General features: G+C 42.5%; 3 protein-coding genes across 14 annotated transcripts; 2 read left to right on the top strand and 1 right to left on the bottom strand.

The window, feature by feature from the left end:
• Positions 1 to 955: 955 nt before the first annotated feature.
• On the top strand, positions 956 to 10975 carry ubtf (upstream binding transcription factor). Of its 12 annotated transcripts, none has more exons than XM_031867760.1 (21): positions 956 to 1552; positions 3888 to 3961; positions 4200 to 4372; positions 4513 to 4596; positions 4698 to 4853; positions 4976 to 5040; positions 5148 to 5274; positions 5360 to 5470; positions 5585 to 5718; positions 5808 to 5949; positions 6043 to 6084; positions 6212 to 6319; positions 6475 to 6630; positions 6745 to 6885; positions 7103 to 7213; positions 7293 to 7381; positions 7479 to 7668; positions 7761 to 7808; positions 7922 to 7975; positions 8085 to 8207; positions 8308 to 10975. In XM_031867760.1, exons 1-21 carry the CDS (start codon positions 1341 to 1343, stop codon positions 8413 to 8415), a joined length of 2448 nt encoding a protein of 815 aa, XP_031723620.1. In that variant the 5' UTR covers positions 956 to 1340; the 3' UTR covers positions 8416 to 10975. The 12 variants fall into 12 exon arrangements, with proteins under 12 accessions (XP_031723620.1, XP_031723619.1, XP_031723621.1 ...); XM_031867759.1 differs by having other exon boundaries at positions 8305 to 10975; XM_031867761.1 differs by having other exon boundaries at positions 3888 to 3946; positions 8305 to 8415.
• Positions 10976 to 11906: 931 nt separating this feature from the next.
• On the top strand, positions 11907 to 19402 carry atxn7l3a (ataxin 7 like 3a). Its single transcript, XM_031867979.1, has 14 exons — positions 11907 to 12103; positions 12786 to 12828; positions 12951 to 13050; positions 13167 to 13299; positions 13394 to 13565; positions 13660 to 13757; positions 13871 to 13893; positions 14006 to 14051; positions 14672 to 14709; positions 14823 to 14891; positions 14964 to 15007; positions 15585 to 15656; positions 16447 to 16583; positions 16670 to 19402. The coding sequence occupies exons 3-14, from the start codon at positions 13000 to 13002 to the stop codon at positions 16885 to 16887; spliced, it is 1101 nt and encodes a 366-aa protein (XP_031723839.1). The 5' UTR covers positions 11907 to 12103; positions 12786 to 12828; positions 12951 to 12999; the 3' UTR covers positions 16888 to 19402.
• Positions 19403 to 19443: 41 nt separating this feature from the next.
• tmub2 (transmembrane and ubiquitin-like domain containing 2) lies at positions 19444 to 22988 on the bottom strand. The gene is made up of 3 exons (XM_031867980.1): positions 22907 to 22988; positions 20897 to 21522; positions 19444 to 20635 (listed from the first exon to the last, which is right to left on the bottom strand). Exons 2-3 carry the CDS (start codon positions 21505 to 21507, stop codon positions 20242 to 20244), a joined length of 1005 nt encoding a protein of 334 aa, XP_031723840.1. The 5' UTR covers positions 21508 to 21522; positions 22907 to 22988; the 3' UTR covers positions 19444 to 20241.
• Positions 22989 to 23204: the final 216 nt, after the last annotated feature.

The following is a 23204-nucleotide window of genomic DNA, read 5'->3' as shown; positions in this document are numbered from 1 at the left end:
TGCTTTTTTTTATTAATGCATTGGGAATTACAATAGTTCACATCACTTCAGAGCTCCCTTATATCATTTCATCCTCCAATTAGCAGGAGTGGGGTGTTCACTTGGACCAAGAGGCAGGCCCATAGAGACAGAATAGATATTTTATTTCTATGGGCCTGCCACTCAGCTACATGCTGCGTTCAAGTTTATCCAGTAAACTCCACTTTCTCAATACTCCTACTTGGAAAACACCATAGACATGGCTGTAAATACTTTTATCCTGAAATAAGAAATGAATGTTCATGGACAAGAGAACTCAGATGTACATTTTTTTAATTATCTTTTATTTAAATCAGATGTGATTAAGCCTAGATTCAGCATTAAAAAAACGAACTGAGAAGGTTAAATCATAAACATCCTTAAAACATCCCAATAATACATCAAAATGTGTCAGATATACTCAAAGAGCCAAAGATATAAATAGATACGGCATTATTAAAGAAATAATCATATAGATAAATAGAGACAAAATTACATTATGAAATATTTCAAAACTTTTTAAAACTCATGAAATGTTAAATCATTCTGCTCACCGGCAAAATACCTTACTACAGGTCCGCTTTATTGGATTTGAACAGTTTTTATGTATCACTATATCATTTCACAAAGTCTTAAACTGTCAAGACTAACAGATTGTGACTGACTGTTGCTTTTATTGATTGAGCATTTGAACACTTCATATAAACTTCTAAATCAGCTTCCACCTGTGTGCTGCATGCGCTTTGTGAGAGGATGCAAACAATTCCGATAGCAAGGGAACGCAGCACAGTTTAACAAGGCCGAGAGCCTGAAAGTCACTTTCCCTGCATCGCACTGACTGGATTGGACAGCCGGGGGTTCCGCCCACAAACACACAAGGTGGAGTTGAAAAGAAACAACATGCTGGGCCAAAATGAAGCTGTCAAACAGCCTCTAGTTGAGGAATCGCCGAGTAATGTGAAAATACACGGAGGCTACTTTGAAGACCTAGTAGATAGTTATATTTAAAGTGGAAATCTGACGTTGAAAAGTAGAAATTATAAACTTTTAAAAATATATATATTTTTTATGTTATTTATATTATTATTATCAATGGGGTATGTCAGATGAGCTGGTAGCATTGAATAAGATAACCATTGGCACAATTTGGGATTTCATGAAACTTCCGTGATAAAATATTCGGTCCGCAAACTTCGGCTGAAGATCAGAAATGGTCGCTCTAACGTGCGGGAGGGAAAAACAAACTGCCCTCGGTTGGGTTAAGAAACAAGCGGTGCAAGGTCGGGAAAAAAATGGATGTCTCCGCGTAACGAAATGGTTGGATGGGGAGAGAGAGGAGCTGCTGCTGCTGCGCGTTGAGTGGAGGGAGACGGCGAGTGAGATGGAGGCGGGGGGGAAGGACCATCTCTGCGGGGACTGGAGCCCGGGACCGACGGATCAGAGCTGGCTGTCGTTCAACCCTCCCCTTCTTCCTCCACAACGACGCCGAGAGACAGGTACGCCAACAAAACAGCCACTCGGTTCCAGCTGCCGTGTAAGTGAACGATAAACAAACCACAATTCGCGCCTTCACCCGCAAAAATATACCTTTAATGTTTGCCTTTGTTTACTTATAAAGCTCCTCGGTCGATAGCCGCTTTGTAGTAGCGAAACAAACCGACCGCCGTAGCGGGGTACAGACGACGTCGGCCATAGCCGAATTTATTGTCCTCTACAGCGGGGAAGAAATTGTGTGTAAGACCTGGAGGTAAATATGGTATTTACTCAAAATTACACGAAGCGATACTTTTATGCCAGTTCCCGTCATCGAACTCGACTATTTTTGTGCTGTAACCGGGGTATTTGCGTGGGGGAATTAACGGTGGTTTCCGCGCCGAGACCTCCATGCGGCTGTTGGCGGAACAGCCAGCCGCCTCTCTCGGTTAGCCATCAGGGATCTCGGTTTAATATCTCACCGTGCAGAGACTCGCCCTCTCTCTCCCCCTCTCTCTCTCACCGACTAACCCAGAATCCTCCGACGACCGAGCTCGGAGAACCCGCCTTCTTGTTCTCGCTTATACGCTTTTGGATCGAGGTAAGGGAGCCTGCGACGCCCTGGCATTAGCTTTAAGCTCCGTATTTTTCTGTGTTTGTAGTGCGCCATTGGACCTTGTCACGGTAGGTTTCCTTGTAGAGCCTAGCTGAAGCATGGCGGACGTGGAGCTTTTCGTCGCGCCAGTGAAGCTACTCAGTCTCCGACGTTAACGGGGCTCCTTTGAGCTTATAGCCAACAATGTATGTTATGTTACAGTTTAACCGCGTATTAATGTAGCCGAAACAACGACCATTGAACTCTTTCGGTAAGCACGCTCGAGGCAGCCTGTAACAGTCGACCGTTAAAAATATGTTCCATGATCTTCTTTCTTCCTGCGCCTCCGCAAGTTAGTCCTTCCAACCCACCACCGTGACATTTATCTCGGACATAATTTCTTTAAAAAAAAAAAAACGTTTACAAAACATGGTTGAGTCTAAAATAAGACTCAACTATAATAATAATTTACGTTTATTGGTAGGTAAAATAACAGTTAACTGTTTTCAATTATTTGTTGTGAACGGTAACGTTTGGTCCAGGTTTGCCCCCAAGGAAACTGAGATACTAGTAAATGCCGACAATCTTAACGTTTTGTAGTATGTTAACATTTTTTTAAATGTATGGCTCTAAATGTTACATTTAAGCTTAATTTAGCGTACCAAGCTGCCCTTGGTCGTAATACCTCAAAACCCTGTTTTATTTTAACGTCCATATTTTTTATTTCATGAAATTCTTAGAAACGTATGATAAAACGGCTCCAGATGGCCGTTATAGCGGCTCTTTCGTTGTGGTGGTATCGGTTGTTTTAGTGTAGCTAGGCCGTGGACGCCACGGTGAGCCATCAAGGACACGACGAACAACGAGCAGCCGCCATCATTGGATCACAGCTCGGATACGCCTCGCTGAAGAATGCACTGGGTTTCTTCTAAAATCCCAAGGTTGAACGCCCCAAAACTTAATTAATCGGTCTGTGAATACTCTACAAACATTTATTTTATTAACTGTAAGCGACAATGATATAGATTTCGTCGCTCAAAGTCTGAGTAAACATTTGAAGGGAAGATTATAGCATTGCATGGCGGAGCTAGATCCGCGTCCATCGGTGATGAGGCGCCTCTGCCGAGTGGCGCATTTGGCTGCAGTGCTTCCAAGCCACCATTCCCCCTCTTCTCGGAGACCGAAAGCAGATTCCCCAGTCCCGTGGTCAGCTGGTCGCCTACAGCTGCCTGTCCGTCCACGTCCATTCGCTTCCTCCTTCCGTGGATCCTCCCCAACCTCCGCTCCTCCGACAGAAAAGCCTCCATTACCGAGCGGACTGGGCGATAAAATGGTCGCTCTCCCGTGTGTTCACGATACTTTAGGTTGTGGACTGAAGCAGAAGACTAATACGTTAGATTCTGACTGGCAAAAATCTGCTCGACGGAGGGAGAGTCGTGTTGCCGCAGCTAGTTGTGCTAGTTGAAGCCCTCCGCAGTGTTATTTGAGATTTGAAGCCGTCACAAGCGATAGCCTATGTCTCACCATGCAGCGTAAACGTTTAAGGGGCGGTGTAATGAACATAAACCATTATGCCCAGGCACATTTAAATTCCACCACTCACAGTTTTACTTCTTTATACCACAGACAAATCACTTATTTATGATACACACATATTAATATAATACAATTTTGTGGTTGTAGGAGAAGTAGTAGTCCAACAGACGCACCTATTAACCTACATGGTATGCAACATTTTTTTTTTTTTGCTCTGTTTGATTTAATGTGTTATATAACTTGATTTTAATGTTGCTTTTTGTAGATCCAATACAGTACATCCAGAAATGAACGGGGAAATGGAGGCAGCCGCCCAAGACAAAGGTGGGATGTCGACATGTATGGAAAAAAAACATTCTTTACACTTTCACAATAATAATACATCTGCTATTATAAAAAACGGTGTCTAATAAGCCTATATTAATATATCAATGTACTTTACAGATCACTTTAATTACATGGATAGGATAGCCCAATTGGACATCATTGATACAAACACGAGGATGTTATAGCTAGTGTTAGACAGATGAGCAGATTTATCATTTTTGTGCCCTTTTGTTTGTTGTTGTGTAATCAGTGTGGGCGCAGGAGGACCTCTTGAAATTGCTTGAGTCCATGAAACTGGCCCTGCCTCAGAAAGACCTGACTAAATACAAAACATCAGAGTCCCACCTCGACTGGCAGAAGGTGGCCTTTAATTCCTTCACAGCAGAGATGTGTAAGCTGAAGTGGACGGAGGTCTCGAAAGGGGTGAGTCGGTTTAAGTTTGTATTTGGAGGCTGTTGGAGTGGCGTAGTATTTGTATGGATTGTGCAACAGTCCGTTTTTGGTCTGTTCGATGCCCAGTGTTGTGTCTTGATTTTTAATTTTTGATGTTTTTCTGACCACAGATTCGTAAATTCCGGATTCTGACAGAACTGATATTTGATGCCCAAGACTACATCAATAACCCTTACAAGGGCAAAAAGATAAAGGTGAGTTAAACATGCATGTTACTCAACTAACGAACATGGAGCAGTTATGACTATAACTCTTAAGACTTTTCACTTTTAACTATTTTCCCCATGATAAACAGAAACACCCAGATTTTCCCAAGAAGCCCCTGACTCCGTACTTCCGATTCTTCATGGAAAAGAGGGCCAAATACGCAAAGTTGCACCCAGAGATGAGCAACTTAGACCTAACTAAAATCCTCTCCAAGAAGTACAGGGAGCTGCCTGAAAAGAAGAAGGTCAGTTAAAGGCTTCTTAGGTGCAGCCGAAATACATTTGATTCTGTTTCAGATCTAATTCATTTCTAACAGAAACATTGTCTTTCATTCACCCTTTGTTTTCTTTCTTTTCATGGGTGCAGAAAAAGTATGTAGAGGACTTCTTACGAGACAAAGAAACATTTGTGCACAGCATGATGAAGTTCAGGTAAGATTGCGTGTTACAATGAATTATAATTATGTTTTATTAGCCCTGGGCAGCACCTGCAGCATACTTACAGATGATAATTGTGCTTAACTGTTGTGTAAATGAAGAGAACTGCACCCGGACCTGATGGAGAGCATGACCAAGAAAGGTTCAAATGTACCAGAGAAGCCCAGAACACCCCAACAGCTGTGGTACAACCACGAAAAGAAGGGTGTCCTCAAGACACGCCCGGATGTAAGTCCAGACATTTACAACACAACATACAAAAGGCACAATTGCGTGATGTGATGGGTGTTAACTTTTACGTGTTTGACACCAGGCGACCACCAAAGACATTAAGGACAGTCTCGGCAAACAGTGGACGCAGCTCTCTGACAAGAAGAGACTGAAATGGATCGCCAAGTCTCTGGAGCAGCAGAAACTGTACCAGGTGAGACTACCGTGGTGTGTAATATGTTGCTGAGGTGCAAGGGCTGTTGTGGTAGAGTATAGAGTATAGATTGCAGCGACGTCTTCGGTGTTAACTGTGTTTGTAATATTGTAGGGGATGATGCGGGAGTACATCCAGCAGCACCCGGAGCTAAACATGACCCAGGAGGATATCGTCAAGTCCACCCTGACCAAGGCCGAGAGGCACCTGAAAGACAAATCTGACGGCCGACCCGACAAACCGCCTCCGTGAGTCACAGCTGCAAACACACCGACACATCTGCGTGGCCGCTGCCCTGTGAGTGAGTTATTTGAACATGATGTCTATGTGCTCTCAGAAACGGTTACTCGATGTTTTGTGCGGAGTTGATGTCGAGCATGAAGGACGTACCGAGCACAGAGCGTATGGTGATGTGTAGCCAGCGGTGGAAGCTGCTGAAACAGGGGGAGAAGGACGCCTACCAGAAACGCTGTGAACAGGTGAGTCCAGATTTCATCAAGTTGGATAATTATTTTTTTTTTAAATGAAAAACTTAAATTGTGTCTAAAAATGTCATGTTTGTTTTTTTTTAGAGGAAGAAGGATTTTGAAATTGACATGAACAGATTTCTCAGCGTAAGTCAAATTTTTGGTTTCTACTTCCGACATGTGTTCTTGTTGCAGCAGCCAATGTCATTCGTGTGCTATATGTTTTGCTGCAAGAGTTTCTCACGCGTATTGTCTCTGCTCTATGGATCTGTAGAGCTTGTCAGAGGAGGAGCAACACCGGGTTTTATCTGAGGATAAATTAGGTTTTAAGAGGGGCGGAGCCAACAGTCCTGCCGCCAAAAAGAAGGCCTCTAGAGCGAAGGTAATCCTTTTTGCTAAGCTCAAGTCGCATCCCCTAAATGTTTGATTCTTCGTACTATTAAACAGTAAAATATTAGTATTGCATTGATATTTGAATAGTTAATTAGATGTAGTTGTAGTGTGCTTTCTGATGTTCCCTTTCTTTTTAACCTGTAGGCCAATCCAGAGAAACCCAAAAGGCCGATTTCAGCCATGTTCATCTTCTCTGAGGAAAGGCGTCCCAAACTGCAGCAGGAGCGGTCGGACCTTTCTGACAGCGAGCTCACACGACTCCTGGCTCGCATGTGGAATGAGCTGCCCGAAAAGAAGAAGGTAATGTAATAAAGACACATTGGAACAATTGAGTGGATCACAGGATGCAAATCATACCGATATGTTTTCATTGTCTTCTAATGTTCGACTGATCTTGTTGTCTTGGCCATTTAGGAGAAGTTTAAACGCATGGAAGCGATCCTGAAGGCAGAGTCGGAGAAGAAGGAGGATCGCAGTCGTCTGCCGGACCCTCCAAAGACTGCTCAGGACATCTGGCAGCAGAGCGTCATAGGAGACTACCTGGCCAGATTTAAGGTATGCATCACTCCTAGTGCCTAGATAATAGGGTGTACAGTTCCAGACAATTTATCTTTATTCACTTTTCTTTAACTTTGATTATTCTTCATTATCCTCCTGATGATAATGACAGTCACACTGCTTTAAGTAATGAACTGCAGCTGTATAACATTGCTGGAAAATGCACATAAAATACTCTCCACAAGTGCATTCAATGTGAACCTGTGTTTTGCAGAGTGACCGACCGAAGGCACAGAAAGCCATGGAAGCAACCTGGAGCACCATGGAGAAAAAAGAGAAAATCGTGTGGATCAAAAAGGCAGCCGAGGACCAGAAAAGATACGAGGTAAGTACCTCTTACAATGTCCAGGAGGGCTCCACAACATCTGTGTAACAGTACAAGCTCACAACTGTCTCCTCCACAGAGAGACCTGTGTGAGATGCGCTCACCTGCTGCTGCCATTGCCTCAGGGAAGAAGATGAAGTTTGAGGGTGAACCTAAGAAGCCGCCATCGTAAGTCTGCCACGTCCATCCTGTCTGTGCTGCCTGGTGTGTGTGTTCTCGTAAAAACTTAGCGTTGTGGTTGTCCGCTTGCTTTTGACTCATCTAGAAACGGATATCAGAAGTTCTCTCAGGAGATGCTGTCCAACGGTGAGCTGAATCACCTCCCGATGAAAGAGCGCATGACTGAGATCGGCAGCCGCTGGCAGAGGTTGACGCTGAAGGAGAAGGATCGCTACAAGAAGATCGCTGAGGAGAAGCAGAGGCAGTACAAAGGCCTGCTGGAGCAGTGGCTCGCTGTAAGAAGTGGTTGTTTGGAAGGGGTGGGGAGGGGGTCTCAAGACATGTTGGGCACTGGACTTGTCTCACATACGCTGTCATTCCTCCACAGAGTTTGTCTTCACAAGAGAGAAACACCTATAAAGAATATACTTCGCAGGTAAGTCAGTTATTTCAGTGCCGTGCAAATTGTTCTGCAGCTCTGTCATGTTTTAGGTTTTCTTATCTCTGACGTTGGGGTGTTTGAAACTTTTTACCTTGTTGATGTTTCAGAAAAGAAGAACTACAGCGAAACCAGGAGGCCCCAAGGCAAAGGCCAAGAAATCTGTAAGCGCAGACTCTCCTCCTCCTTATTCTTGTCTCATAAATCAGCTGTAGTGGTGTCATGTGTTGATGTTGTCCGCTTTACCTAAAAAAAAAACCTCTCTTCCCGCAGGACACGGAGGAAGAGGAGGAGGAGGAGGAGGACGACGAAGACGACGACGACGACGAGCGGGAGAAGGCTTCCTCTGACGCAGATTCATCCAGCAGCAGCAGCGACGATGACGACGACGACGACGTGAGTTTTGTCTTTCAGTACGCGCAGTCGGCGACAAGAAGTGGAAGTCGACAGTGCTAAACAAATGTATGTATTTTTCATTGTTGATTGTTTAAAGAAGGAGGAGGACGATGATGATGACGACGAGGCGGAGGACAAGGAGAACAAGTCGGAGGACAGCAGCAGCGAATCGAATTCCCAGGGGTCGTCGGATTCTGATTCGGACTGAACCGGGCCGACGTCTTCGTGAGACGAACTGAGCAGCGCTGAGCTGAGCAAGGAGTCGAGGGAGCTCTGCCACTGTGCCAACCCCGCTCTCCTCCCACCAGAGGGAGCCCCCGCATCGCCTCATTCACATCACACTTCATGTCGCTGCAGTTGGTGGTCTACTCATGGAGGGACGCTGCCCTTATGTCCAAAATCAGTTTCCTTCCCTCCCCCGGTGCGAGACGGTCCTCTCACATTACGGGCCGCTGACGTTATGCCAAAAACAGCATCCCACTGGTTTGGTGATGTCGTGAACTTTTCTGCCGCTGGTTTCAATCTTGACTCACAGGTTCAATGGTTTAAGGTTAGGCTTTTAATGTTGAGGGTAAGTTCATTACCTGCCAGTGTTTAGTTTTATTATTCTGGTGATTAGTTGAAGACATGCGTTGTAACAGGCTTCATAGAGCCAAAGAACATAGTACGGTGGATCACTTTAGGGATCGACAGGGGGGGTGCAGGATACCGAAAAATTGCACTCTTCAGAATGTTTCCTTTAAATTTGTTTTTGTTCTCTATTCTAAATTTTCTGATGTAGATTTTATCATTTGGTTCTTAAAGAGGTGGTATTTTTTCAGGAAAAAAATCAAAGCCATTATGAATGTCTTTTTGTTGCTGTTACTTACTCATGTTCTCATTTAAAAGGTGACCGTGCCTATATAAAGTATTCACCCCCCCTCTTGGACTTTTTCATGTTTTATTGTTTTACGACATCGAACTAAAGTGGATGGGCTTTGAAACTCATTAACAAAAACTTGTCTTTGCGCCGCAAAGTTTAGGGTGAGAACTGAGGGGAGACCCGACCTCAACCAGCTGAGGCGTTTAAAGGTGTAGCAGACCGATCGAACTTTCAGTAAGACGCCGACAAGCTGACGGAACAAATCAATCTCTACAGATGTATCTAAATCAAGTGCACGTTTAAAAATAACCCTCTTGATTACAGCAGTGTTCACCCTCCTAAACGTTCAATAAATGCATCTTTGGCACCACTTACAACCATGAGTCTATTTGGACTAATGTGCTTCTTGCACCGACACAGCCTGCTCTAAGCAGATTTACAGCTGTGCCATATTCTTTGTTTAATGAATGACCGTACAGTGCTCTGCAGATACAGGAGTCACACTTTTAATATCACATAAGTGATCTCAATTCAATTTATTAAAAACATTTGTCTGCACCAGTCGATACCTTTTGGGATCAATTGTTTTAGTTTTACATTGTAGGATTTGATTTAGATCAGTTTGTGAAGATTTGTTTTGTTGATGGTCAAAAACACCTGATTGCATCCATTGTGTTTCAGACATGTAAAGCAAACGGTGTAATACTTTTTGTAGGCGCTGTAGGATCCGTCACCATGCGTCTGTCATTGAAAGGTGTGATGGACAGTGTTTATTGTGTGACCAGAGCAGTTTGTCATTGAAGGGATTTCGCTCGTTTTCCACACATGGAGCGCAATCTGTTTTTAAATAATACGTCGTACAGTTCTCTGAACCGTTGTTTTGTTTACAGTTTATTTGCATCGTCATTGGGTTTGTTTTTAATTGTGAGCAGTTGACTTCTGATCCGTCGGGAATCATTTTGTGAATGTCGAACTGAATGGTTTTCATCATTTATTTTTTTTGTTTTTAATTTCTAATGGTATTGACTGTAATCCATTTTGGGTTTTAGTCCGATGCTTGATCCCAAAAACGTGTGCACTTAATGTAAATCTGTCCCTCTGCGTGAGTTTGCGTGCATGCATGCTCCGAACTGTGTATATATGAGGGTGTGAGTGTTTCTTTGCTTTACTGTGTGCTGTTTTTACCGTTATGTTGCATACCATGATGTGACTGCAGCGTGCATGTCTGGTCCTGTGTGGGGACGTCATACCAATACATGAATGTAGATATATTGTTAAATCTTTCCCCCCCCCCCCCCCAAAGGTCTTTAGTAAATTTCCGTGTCGTTGGTTGAAAACGGACTAACGACACGACTTCCATGACTTGTCATTGTGGGTCCACAAACGGATGCGTGGCAACTAGTAACAATCTGTTAGTAATGGACTCATTTAGACCATTATGAGTCTCATCCCTGTCTGAAACATAAACCAGCGTGGACTATTTAAATATTTCGGGGAGAGAATAGGAAAAGTGATGCTGATATTGATAGATGGGAGTTTGTAAAGGGATTCGGGGAGCCGAGTTGCCGGGGGAATTGGGGTTAAAAACTGTTGTAATTTTTCCTGTAAATACTGTTTTTGTATCGAGTGCTTATCGTTTTGTTAGTGCTTTAATTTGGCGAACCCTCATCTGTGACTTCTGAGGCCAGTGAGTTTTTCACTCACAGGGGAGAAGTTTTGGTTTAATTCACCTGTTTTTAAGTTGTTTCTTCTCTCCCTTATGTTGGTTTATAGAGATATCTAAGACTGCAAAGCTTTACAAGTTTGTACTGCTGATCATTTGACAATTTGGTGTTTTCTATAGCTGAGGGTGTTCTTATGTCCTTGTAGTTCAAGTATTTGGGCAAATAAAAAAAATGATCTTTAACAGTTGAGATGTCTGTGCTCTGTTGTAACCTCGTACAAGCAGGCAGGACGTCTTTAGGTGTGAGGCTCCCAATGAAGGGAACTCATGAAGGTGTGTGCTTTGGATCTGGAACAATCAGCTGATTAATTAATTAGTCGATCAAAAGAAAAATGAATCTGACATAACTAGATCAAAGTCATTTTTCAAGCAAGAAATCACTTTTGAAATGTTCATTTCTGCAGCTTTTCTCCGTTTTGAATGTTTGTAGACTAAGGTAAATGTTTAAGAACATTTTTACTATTACTACACATACCCAAGATTATAAGATAAAGCACCTTTATTGTGTTGCAAACTACCAAATAAAGGTCTGTGATGTGCACATACTTTAGGTCATAGAGTGCCTGTTGGTGTTACAGATGACCTCATTCAACCGTTCAGGCACAACTAATTGATCACAGATAACGAGCGACAATCTCGTTCATTTATTAACGTCTTAAGGCGATGATACGCGTCCGCGAGCTGTCAGTGACACCGGAAGCCCCTTTGTCGTGCCTTCAAAATAAAATCAATAGGTCTTCGCTGTGTCACACATGTCCTAGCTAATCGTGGCTAAATATAGCTAGATGGAAGAAAAAAAACACTGATAATGATCCGTGGTGAAAGTTACTTAACTGCAAGTACTGTGCTTAAGTGCAATTCTAAGGCTTGTTTACTTTGTGCTTCCATTTAATGTTACTTTAGGCAAAACTTTAGCTAATAATACTTTTCACTCAAGCCAGATCTTGAATTTAAGACCTTTTACTTATAATATAGTAACTCTACATAGTGGTATTTAATTTAATTAAAATATACGACTAGGGATTTTGCTAAACATTTGACAGCTCGTCCTCGGAGGCAAGGCTTTTATTGTGAAGGTTAAAACCGGAAATGCGTTGTTTTGTTTCTCCGGTACTTCACTGTTGGCCTCCTCGGTGTCCAGCGGAGGTGCAGCGTTAATTTAACCTGCGAAAACGAGCAATATTAACAGGTTTCTCCTCATAGAAGAGATGTCTGCAGCTTCTTATTAACGTGTTCCTGACACGGACTCACGGTGATGCTGCTCACCTCACAGAAACCGCCTGCTTCAGGCTGAGTGTTCGGCATGACAAGGTAAGAGGAAGCATTTTGTTTTTTTTTATCGTTACATTGTATCCGAGGAGCGTTTCCTGCGCCTCAAACCAGCTAACCGAGCCAGCAACGACTTAACACCTAAAAGTCACGTTAGTTGGCGAGGTTGTTTCGGTCGGTGTGTAATATTTAAAATGTTGAAAGTGTAAATAAAGACGCATCTTACCTCAGTTACATTTGCGCTGTATTCATTGAAAAATATACTTTTCCTGCTACGTTAAATTAATTAGATTATAGAATAGCATACCATTTACTATACACTATATTACATTCTATATTCCTGTGCTGTATTTTACTGTACTACTGAATGTCACTTTATGCTGTATCCTGTATCCCACCCCATATATACAGTGCTATACTATACTTTGTTAATACAAGTTGTATTACTTGATACACTAGTTAAATTTTCTGTTATAATTCTTTATTACTACAGACAAACACTAAGTATCATTGCTTAGTCATGCTATAAACAGTATTAGTCTCATATACTCGCTATATTCTGCTGCTGTTTTACTTTACTAATGTTGTATAGTTTCTATTTTTTTGTTTTCTATCCGTACTTATTTCTGTCCTTGTGCTGCAATGACGGATATGTCCCTCTGAGCATCGATAAAGGCTGATCTTACCTTATCTCATCATTAATAAATTGTTCTCTCTTCAACAGAATGAAGACAAATCTGCAACGAGTATCGACACCTCTTTCAAAAGTAAGTATTTTAGTCTCACTTTCATTCCTAAACTGGACCCTTGATGAATGGAATCGTCTCTCTCTCTCTTTAAACGTTCACCTCATCGTCTCGTGATTGTAAGCTTGTTTTTGTGTCCTCAGGTCGGCATCTCATTACCTTGCTATCAAGATTTCCCGTACAGATTTTCAAATGAAAATGGAGGATATGCCCCTGTCAGGCCCAGACAACACCAGGCTGGAGGTGAGTGAAGATATAACGTGTAAATAAATCTCTCACCCACAGACAGATGTTATGTCTTTCATCTGTTTTTTTTTTAATGTGGTATCCAGTTTGAATTTTAAATGATCTTGTTCTAGGCCTTGGTCCATGACATCTACTCTGAGCTGGTGGAAGATGCCTGTTTGGGCCTGTGCTTCGAGGTTCACCGCGCTGTGAAACAGGGCTCCTTCTTCTTGGATGAAACAGACCAAGAGAGCATGAAAGAGTTTGGTCAGTGCCACCACGTCTTTGAGTTTCTGCTGGCCCATTTCTCTTCTTCTTCTTGTGTTTCCGTACAAATATGCACCTTTCATTACTCCTCCAGAAATTGTGGATCAGCCAGGTGTGGACATATTTGGCCAGGTGTACAATCAGTGGAAAAACAAGGAGTGCGAGTGCCCGAACTGCAAGCGATTGATAGCGGCTTCTCGCTTCGCCCCACACTTGGAGAAATGTCTCGGCATGGGCCGCAACAGCAGTCGCATCGCCAACCGCAGGTCAGTCGGTCATAGTCGTTCAGGACGGAGTGTTGTATTGACGCAGAATGGGAAGGATCGCATTGTTTGAATGTTGCTTTTGACCTTTTAACAGGCTAGCCACCAATAATAACATGAGCAAATCAGAGAGCGATCAGGAGGACAACGATGACCTCAACGACAACGACTGGTCGTATGGGGCAGAAAAAAAGGGTGAGTTTAAAAAAAAAAAAAATGGTTTAATGTTCACTGTGCAGATAGAAAAATAAAGAGAAACCTCATGTTGCTTTCACATAATATACAAACTTCTTATTTCCATGTTGCAGCCAAGAAGAGAAAGTCAGATAAGGTACTTTTGCATTTGTTTCCTCTTTTGCAGACGGTATTGGAGTCAATTGTATACACATTTCACTGTGTATAATCAGGAGGTTAATCTAATATCAATGGTTTTCTTTGTGCAGAATCAAAATTCTCCGAGAAGATCCAAGTCTCTAAAACATAAAAATGGTGAGTCTATCTGGTTTGTAGCTTCTTGTGGATTTGGTCCGTGCACCTTCCTGAATGTGGTGTAGATGTTTGAAACGAGTCGAGGCTGAACCTGGACCTGGACCTGGTCCGACCACAAGTCTTGAAACCCAAGCATCGTTCTGAAGATCAGGACGCTCTGTGCATGCAGGTGTCCCTCAGTCACAGGAAGTAGAATATGGACACCAGCTGTCAGAAGAAGTTCTACAGGCAGAAGGTTCACCTTTTGCCAAATATGCAAAATGGTGCACAACAGAATAGCTTTCAAAGCAAATCGTAATGAGGATATATATATCTATCTATCTATCTATCTATCTATCTATCTATATCATTTGATTATTGATTGGCATCCGTATTATGAAAATTCATGCTGTTGAGTTGAATGAATAGTTAGACATAAACCTAAAAATAATTTGTAAAAACAGCAATGTGTGGTTTTACAAATCGAGCTCTTTTTCTGAGAATCAAATAATATCTGATTAGCTGCAAGCTAGTTTCCAAATATGTAACTTGATTGTGACTTGAAGTCCACTTCTGATGTTATTCTAATGGTGCATGTTGTATAAATATAGAGGATCAACGCTTATGTTTTTATTTTCCAGGTGAACTCGGGGGCAGCGTCAGCTCGGAGCCTTACAAGGTGACTAATCTTCCTTCGCTCATGTTGCCTGAAAGACCTCAAAGTTCTTCCATCTTGTATCGTATGTCAGTGCAAAGTGTTGATGATGGTTCTTTGTCTGTCTTTCATTTCAGTACAACTATAATACTGGCATCAGTTATGAAACTTTAGGCCCCGATGAAGTCAGATCCCTTTTAACAACGGTGCGTAGCCGACATGAATGCACCCAAAGCGAGCGTTGCTTTTGACTGAACAGATGTTGTTTGTTTTTACAGCAATGTGGGGTGATCTCTGAGCACACCAAGAAGATGTGTACCAGGTAATTACCGTGTACTCCACTGGCACATAGACAAACTAGTGTTGAAACGTGTCCAATCTGGGAAACCGGTTAACTGCTGTTGCAGGAGTGCTCAAGGTACGGTGACGCCCGGCCTCATGTCGGTGTCGCCAAGTTATTTAATACAAGTTCTCAGGTCAGTGTCTTCATGTCCCTTTATGTCTTTATGTTTGGCCCCGCTGTGAAAACTTTGTCTCCAAAACTAAATCACTTACAGACTGAAAGTCACGGTTGCACGTGAGATCAGTTCAATTTGTGTATTTCTGAAAATGATTATTGACGTTGGGACCAGCTCAGGGGTACACAAGTTGGTTTATTTGTTTTTCTTCTCCAAAATGAAACACCAAAGATCTAGATCAAGATCTTTTTTTTTATTTTTTATTTTTTTATTTTTATTTTTTTTTTTTTAAATAGACCACAGAGGACCCTGTCAGTGACCAACCTCTCACATCTGCTTGGTCACTGGTTGTGTCCTCCCTCCCTGTGGCTGTATGTGTGCAGGCAGGGTGATGCATGAAGCTGTGTCAGGGGTGTATAATGCCACCTTGTGTACCACCAGGTCTCAGCGATGTCCCCAGCACACGGACGAACAGAGGAGGGCCGTCAGGGTGTTCCTCCTGGGGCCGTCCGCGTGAGTGCACCCCCCCTCTGCAAGTGTACTTATGTTTGGATGAGTGTTGTGACCCTCGTGGTGCAGGTGGATGTTTTCGGATCGAGGTGCTCCAGATACGAGCACAACAATGCTGCTGGTCAGTGTTGTGAGACTCTGGTACAATGGGGCCTTTTCTGCAGGGAACAGAAGCTTCCGCTGATTAATCTTTTATCATTTAAAAAAGAAAAAGAAAAAGGTCATACATTACCACCAGGGTTTTTTTGTCCTGGCCTGTATTAGGTTTCAGTGGAGGATGGAGGAGCACCTGTGTCAATCAGCATGTGACGCATGATTCACCAAACTCTGTGGTGGAACCTGCATTATTTTATCCCAGCTATACATGTAGCTTTCAATGACAAACCCCACATCATATCTCAAGCTCTTGAAAATGATCAGTTTAAGACTAGTCTTAACAAGACTGTTTGGTTTATCACAATAAATAAACTGCGTGTGTTTTGCATTGACAAATTGTTATCGACAGACTTATCAGGAATTTGAGATATAAGACATTTCATACAATCTTGCCGAAAACGAAATTAAACTCACCAATAATAATACTTATAGATTAATTAAACAATTAATTGGTAAGCCAAGAGAAGAGAAGACAAAAAGGCAAAAAAAAAAAAGTCTTACTGTTTCTTTAACTAATTCTTGACTACATTAAGTATAGCAGTAATATTATAAATATCTAGACATTTTTAAGGATCAATCTGAGTTTTCCCTCTCCAGTCTAACCAGTCAGTACCTCTGTGTGGTTTCCATGAAACAGGCCGTCCCTGCCTGATGCAGACGCTGTGGTGGAGAGCGACAGCTTTGACATTCCAGATGGACAGACCCTGATGAGCCGCCTGCAGTGGGAAGACTCTCCTGATATTTCACCCGCTGACTCGGCCTCATCCAAAGCCAGTAAGGAAGTAACGTGTGCATTATCCTGAAAGGGATTTTGGTAAAACATGCACGGTTGATTGATACATTTCCTGTCCCTTTCACAGGCACCAACCATTCCGATTCCAGGAGGCCCAAGAAAAAGAAGATGCAGTCTCTCGGTTTGAACAGTGGAGGAGGAGGTATAGGAGGAATAGGAGGAATAGGAGGAAGTCTGTCTGGAGGCAGCAGCAGCTCTCAGAGTAACATCAGCTTATTGACCAAAAAAAAGAGGCCCAAACTCTCAGCACCTTCTATTACCAGTATCTATGATGACTTAAACTAGCATGAGCCCTCCTCTGTTAAGCTCCTCCATTCAAACATAAATGTACCGGCCTGGACAGGATGGGATGAAACTTGATGTACATTTAAAATTTAATGAACTCTTCTGTAGTATGAACACAATGTTTAAAAAAAAAAAAAAAAATGTGGCTTGTTGGGAATATTCCTTCGTAAAGCAGACCTAGTTTCTAAATTAATGGAAGGCCTCCAGCTGTGAATCAGACAGCTGGTAAAGTCACCATATATGCCTTCATATTGTCCAGGCAGGTATTTGAGTTTAAGATGTTCCACTATATGGCCTAAAGGTATGTGGACACCTGGACGTTACAGTTTCAGTTCATCTCGAAGGGGTCGAGGTCAGGGCTCAGTGCAGCCAAGATCCTCCAAAACTAAACTGTGTGCGCAGAGGAGTCGTCATGTTGAAACCATGAGGACCTCCACAAACTGTTGGAAGCGCTACAGATAGAATATCATTGTCTGCTGTAGAGTTACATCTTCCTTAATTTGGACCAAACAGCCACAGGGGGGGGTCCGTGCACTTTGGGCTTTTCAAACCTACTAATTACAATGGAGGTGCACAATATAATAGGAATATCATTCATTTTATTTTCTAGTGGGGGGGAAAAAAGGCATTTTGACATGAAAATTGCAGGTGTAATTAATATGATTAAGGGCTGCACTCCATTTAGCTTTCCTGATTTCGGGGCCTTGCCATTGTGCATACTGACAGGGTTTACATAGTTAATCGCACCTGTGCTTTTCCTGTCTTTAGTCGTCCACTTCTCTGGATTTTTGTACAAAATGTCCCTAAACATCTAAATTCCTGATGACCTTGTTTTCTTTAACTGCTTATTTAAAGTTTAAGACCTTTTATTATCTGTAGTCGGTCAGAAAAGGTTCCATGTTGGCCCCAAAAACCTTTTCCTCAAAGCATGAAAAGTCTTAAATGTGGCTTTGTGAAACCTTCAGGTGTCATTGTTGGCGGTCCTGAGACCTGTCCCTCTTCATTTAACTCAGTTTAGAGGAGACGTGTTGACTTCAACTGCTTTTAACACTTGACACACGTAGACAGGAGGAAACATCGGTGGCTTTGCAATTATAGCATTGTATTGCACAGTTTGTGTGTGTGTGTGTGTGTGTGTGTGTGGGTGCCGACTTTGATTCAGTGTGAATGTCAATTTTTTTTGCATAGTGTTTGTTTGTGTAGTTATAGAGTGTCTGTGTGTGAGATCAGTTATATTTTCATAAAACTATGCATCCTAGAATGTGACATTCTCGTGAAAGTATGCGTGCCATTTAAGATATTTCACTTCTTTTGTTGACAACAATCTATTTAAGTTTTTACTTGTCACTGCTTATAAAGTGGTGTGTGCATATTACTTGTGTGTAAATGCAGATTTTGATATTAGATGAGCCAGTGGGCTTGGGGCACATGTACAGTACATGTATGTATGACGCGTGAGATGGAAACGTAATCATGAATCCAACATAACTTTCTTTCCTCGGTACAAAACTTGTGTATTTTCACTTACTTTCTGCTCGTAGATCAGTGCTGCCGATCTGCTCGTCATTCATGATCATGAGCGATCCTAAATATTGTCTTCTGTAACGGTGGTGAGATGTATTTACATGCTTTAAGCGTCACTAATCCTTGATGTCTCGAGTGAAGCTTTTTTTTTTTTTTTTTTTTTCTTCTTTTCAAACCTAAATACTTTACAGTTTCAGATATTAATGTAGAGTTGAGTACAAGCATGACGTATTTTGTTTTAATACATCAGGACATCATCGCTGTGAAACGTAGGGACTGTATGAAAATTATGAAGGGGAGGAAGATTTAAGAAAAGGAGGCGGGTTTACGCTGTATCAAGGTATCGACTTTAATTGGTTAGCAGGACTAATAAATCAGTTTTTCCACCCATTTGGTGGCTGAGAGAACGACTTGAATATTTGCTTTGTTTTTTTAATATTTGATTTCTAGGTATTGGGGGAAGAAGGGTGTCCCTTATTATTCTAAGTCAAGGGGAGGGTTCAAAGAAAAATAATAATGGCCAAGGAAATATAAAGATTCAACCTCCCTCCCCCCCCTCAAATAGTTTGTGTACAGTCCCTAAAGTCAAGTGCAATCAGTTGCTTCTCTCACTGAACGTGACAATCTTGTCAAATCCTGATTTATTTTCCAGTACAGTGAACTTCCAAAACATCTGTTTCTGTGAAGGTCTGTGGTGACTTTGACCGTGCCCTTTTAAATCTTCTCCAGTAGTCTTGTGACGTGCACTAACGATAAATAAACTGTTGTTGAGATACTTTGGTAGGTGGGACTTAGATTCTTGAACCACTTTTCATGGATGAAGCTGACGGCTGATGTTCTCTTTTGTGTATTTGTGTGCGGTACGAGTGCAATAACCAAGAACGCGATGTTGTGACTTTCCAATATTTTGTTCCTGCACAAGCACAAACCTGTGCAGGTGTGAATGACTGTATACTGGTGTGTGCATATAAATAAACACCACCCCTACCTAGAGGCTCACTTCTTCAGACTACACACGGACACCGGAGCAGGTTTGGTTTGAAACGCTTTAATTGGAGACATCACTGAAGCCAGAGCAGTCCAGCATAATCAGGAGGGTTTGAACGTCCCCCTCCAAATCCTTTAAGTGCCAGATGCAGGTTCATCTGATTCATTCTATCATTTTATTTACAGAAAATACACAATGTATTTACAATATATTCTCAAATTGTCTAGTGATTATTTAAATTGGCCTATTTCTACAAAGCAACAGTTTTTGAGCAACAAAACTATTGGCAGCTGTACAGTCCACATTTGCTTACACGGAGCTTGACTCATTCATATAACACAAAATAATGGTACTTAAAACACAACACAAGTGAGTGGTTCCAAAATATTTCAGATTCTGGCATCTATAAAGTTAATTATACTTCTTTTTTTAACACAAACACAGTGGCCTTAAAAAAAAACAAAGACGGAGGAGTAACATGATGAATCTCTTTCAACGATAACAGCGGATGAGATGAAGCCGAGTGTTTGAACATGGTGTGAACCACTAAGTTTGGAGAGGAGCTAAAGTATCGTTCAATTTCAGCTGAACTTTACTCACTGCGGATTATTATTAACTCAACATAAACTGTACAAGCACTTATCTTGTTGTTTTATCTTGGTACATGCACAGACGGGCCCACCTAGCCTCTCTCTCACAGCCAATCGGCTGTGGCGTTTGCACCGATCCCCGTTCTGATTAGTCCGTCTCTCTCCAGGCGGCGCCCGCGGCTTCAGTTTTTTATTTTACCTCACAACATTCAGCTGTAAGTGTGTGTGTGTGTGCCCTCTCTCTCTGCCTCTTCAGCGGCTGTGCATCCCAAATATCAAAAAGCTGAAGAACACAGTGACTCCCACGAGGGAGATGGTCGCGGGGGCCGTGAAGAACTGCCTGTAGTTGATGCGGAAGTACCACACCACGGCCAGTATCACCACAAACACGGGCACCACCAGGCTGCTGGTGCTGATGGCTACGCCCGCGGCCCGGAATCCTCCGGAGACCCCGGACCCGACTCCCGCGCCGGCCCCAGACTGAGGCCCTTCCTCCGGTGTTGTCTCGTGTAGGGCCTGGGAGATGTGGCAGTGGATCACGCTGTTGTGTGAGATGTTGAGGGAGAGGAGAGTCTTCTTGGGATCCTGCAGCAACTGGCCCTGGTAGATGAGTTTTATTTGATGCTCCCGACCTGAGAAGTATTTACTGGAGAACGAGAGAGATGAGAGAGTAGAGTCGGTAAACTGCATATTGATGAACGACAAGGCTAAAGGCCAAGAAATAGTCCCACACATGACCTCTCGTAAAAACCACAAGGTGTCATTTTACACTTAGACATCATGAGTTAATTAGCAAAGCCAGGCTAGCTTCACAGACATGAATGTGGTACATTATCTATCTCATCATCAACTCTCCTTTAACAATCTGTGCTGGAAGTCTTCAGGTGGATGTTTGGGGTTGTTTTACCTTTTCAGTACTCCCACTGTGTCCTGTGCTTCTACAACCGCTACCTCCTCCGTGTCATTTAAATACTTCAGACGGACAGAGATGGAAGTGGCAGTGTTGATGGTGGGGGAGATGATGCTGGAGAACACAGGGATATGCTTCAGAATCTTTTTATCTTCCTCCTCCAGTTCCTCCTCATCATCCTCCTCATCATCCTCGTCTTCCTCGTCATCTGAAGTGTGCAGTCTTCCAGCCTGTGGTTGTTTGCTCTGTATGTCCAGCAGGAGGTCAGTCCTAACACCCTCAGCTGCCTCCCCAGTCCCCTCCCCCTCTCCCCTCTCAGACCCCGGCTCGCTGTCGTCCGGCTTGTTCTCCTGAGAAGGCGGGGGGGTCTGCTGTTCCGGGTTGTCGGCGTTGGGAGGCCCTCCGCTGTAGCCCTCGTGGCCTCCCAGTCCGATCAGAGAGGCGTGAGCGCCCACGGTGAGGATGGTGCCCAGGATGTGGTCTCCCCGGTCGGCCACGTGCGTCGAGAGCCAAGCGAAGACCAGAGCCAGGACCAGGAGCAACACACCACCCGCTGCCGTTACCTCCGCCTCCATCCCATCCAGCATGGTCAGTGCACACACTGCCATCTCTGTCCTCCAAACCTGAAGAAAAGACACAACACACGTTTACTTATATAGCACTGAGTCAAAGAGGTTTACAATCTGTACAACAATGTAGCAACTAAGCAACACATATAAGCTAACTTAAACACAATGTTGATGGTTTCCCAAATCTAATCCAACACATAAGACTCTGTCATATGCTGGCAATATCTCAACAATTTATTTAATGGGAATATAATCTGCCTTTGATTATAATTACCTCTATATACATTAGTTATTTTCTCATATGACATGTATTTGTCAAGTTATTTCAATTACTTTAAACAAAACAAATCTGCATTTTTCCCCACAAACAACACAGTATGCTGTGACTCTAGTTGTATTTAACCACTGTGGCCAATATTGTTTATCAATGAGTCATCAATCAATTGTTTTATTGTGTTGTATTTTTAGGACTTTTGCATCCTAAGTGTAACAAAGTTCTCAGTTAATTATGTTACCTGCCAATATATTTTAAATGTATCCATGAAATGCAATAAATACAGTAAAAAAGAAAGTTTCTAAAAAGGCCCACGGTGACCTATTTTACCCACCCAACAACATATTTATCACAACATGTGAGATGGATAAAATTACTAGGGATTAGGGAATGATAAGTACTTGTTAATATATTATAAAAATAGCATAGATTCACAGTCTGGGGATTAATTGTCAGTTTAATCATAGATATATATATATATATATATATATCAGAAGATATAAGATTTCATTCATACGTCCCACCCATCGCCTAAATGATGACAGAACACTTTAGCTCTGTTTTTGAAAGAAAATACACATAACTGATTACACAAATTAAACTATTATAATCTCAAAAACAAACAGACAAAGCTCCTTCAAACAAGACGCCCAGTACTCTGGGTTCTTGCCATAAAAACACCTTATAAACCCAGTACTTTATAGCTCAGTACACACATATACATGACTTGATCACAAGCAGGGTTGCTGGCAGGTGTATAATCCTTTAATGAGGTATTTGGCGTTATTTAAGACATCAGAGGCTGGTCAACAGCTGTTCATGGAGCTGTGGAGAAATGTCCAAACACACAGCTGTTCACAGACGTGTCAGCCGAGACTTCTTCCGCCACGTCGGTCTTTACATTCGAACATTTATCCGAAACAACGTGGCGTTATGTCACCTAATCTTCTGTGCTGCTAACTTGTTATGCTGTAGTTTGAGTTGCTAGTTAGCGAGCTAAGTTAGCTCGCAAGCTAGCCTACCTTGCTAGCTTCTAAAAAAGAAAAACGACCTTCGCCTGTCGCCGCTCGGTTTAGTTTTTGTCGCAATAGTTTTGTAACTTGGATGCAGATGTCGTGTGCACGAGCTGTGCGTCTTTGCTGCGTTGGTAACAAACGATCTTACCTGCCAGCTGAGTAAATCAGAGCATGTTTGAAGACGAGGCTCGATGCTAGTTAGCAGCTGCTCCTGAAAAGCCACATAATAAACACACAGAGGCGGAGTGACGTCATCAGCAGGCAGCGCGGAGCGCTTGTTTCGGAGACGGGTCACGCGCCTGTTGCTCCTCTCGCTCATACAATAACTATAGATATAATGTAATAATAATAATAGTGTGGTAGGACTGTTCACGATGCGGACGATTTGGTGACATATTCACATTTATATATACTTAAATATTGTACTACAACAAATTTGAACTACT

Source organism: Anarrhichthys ocellatus, unplaced genomic scaffold (assembly GCF_004355925.1).
Source record: "Anarrhichthys ocellatus isolate YVR2014 unplaced genomic scaffold, GSC_Weel_1.0 scaffold40, whole genome shotgun sequence".
Classification (NCBI taxonomy): Eukaryota; Metazoa; Chordata; class Actinopteri; order Perciformes; family Anarhichadidae; genus Anarrhichthys; species Anarrhichthys ocellatus.
The sequence above is the reverse complement of the archived record's forward strand: the minus strand, read 5'-3'. Positions and strand labels throughout refer to the sequence as shown.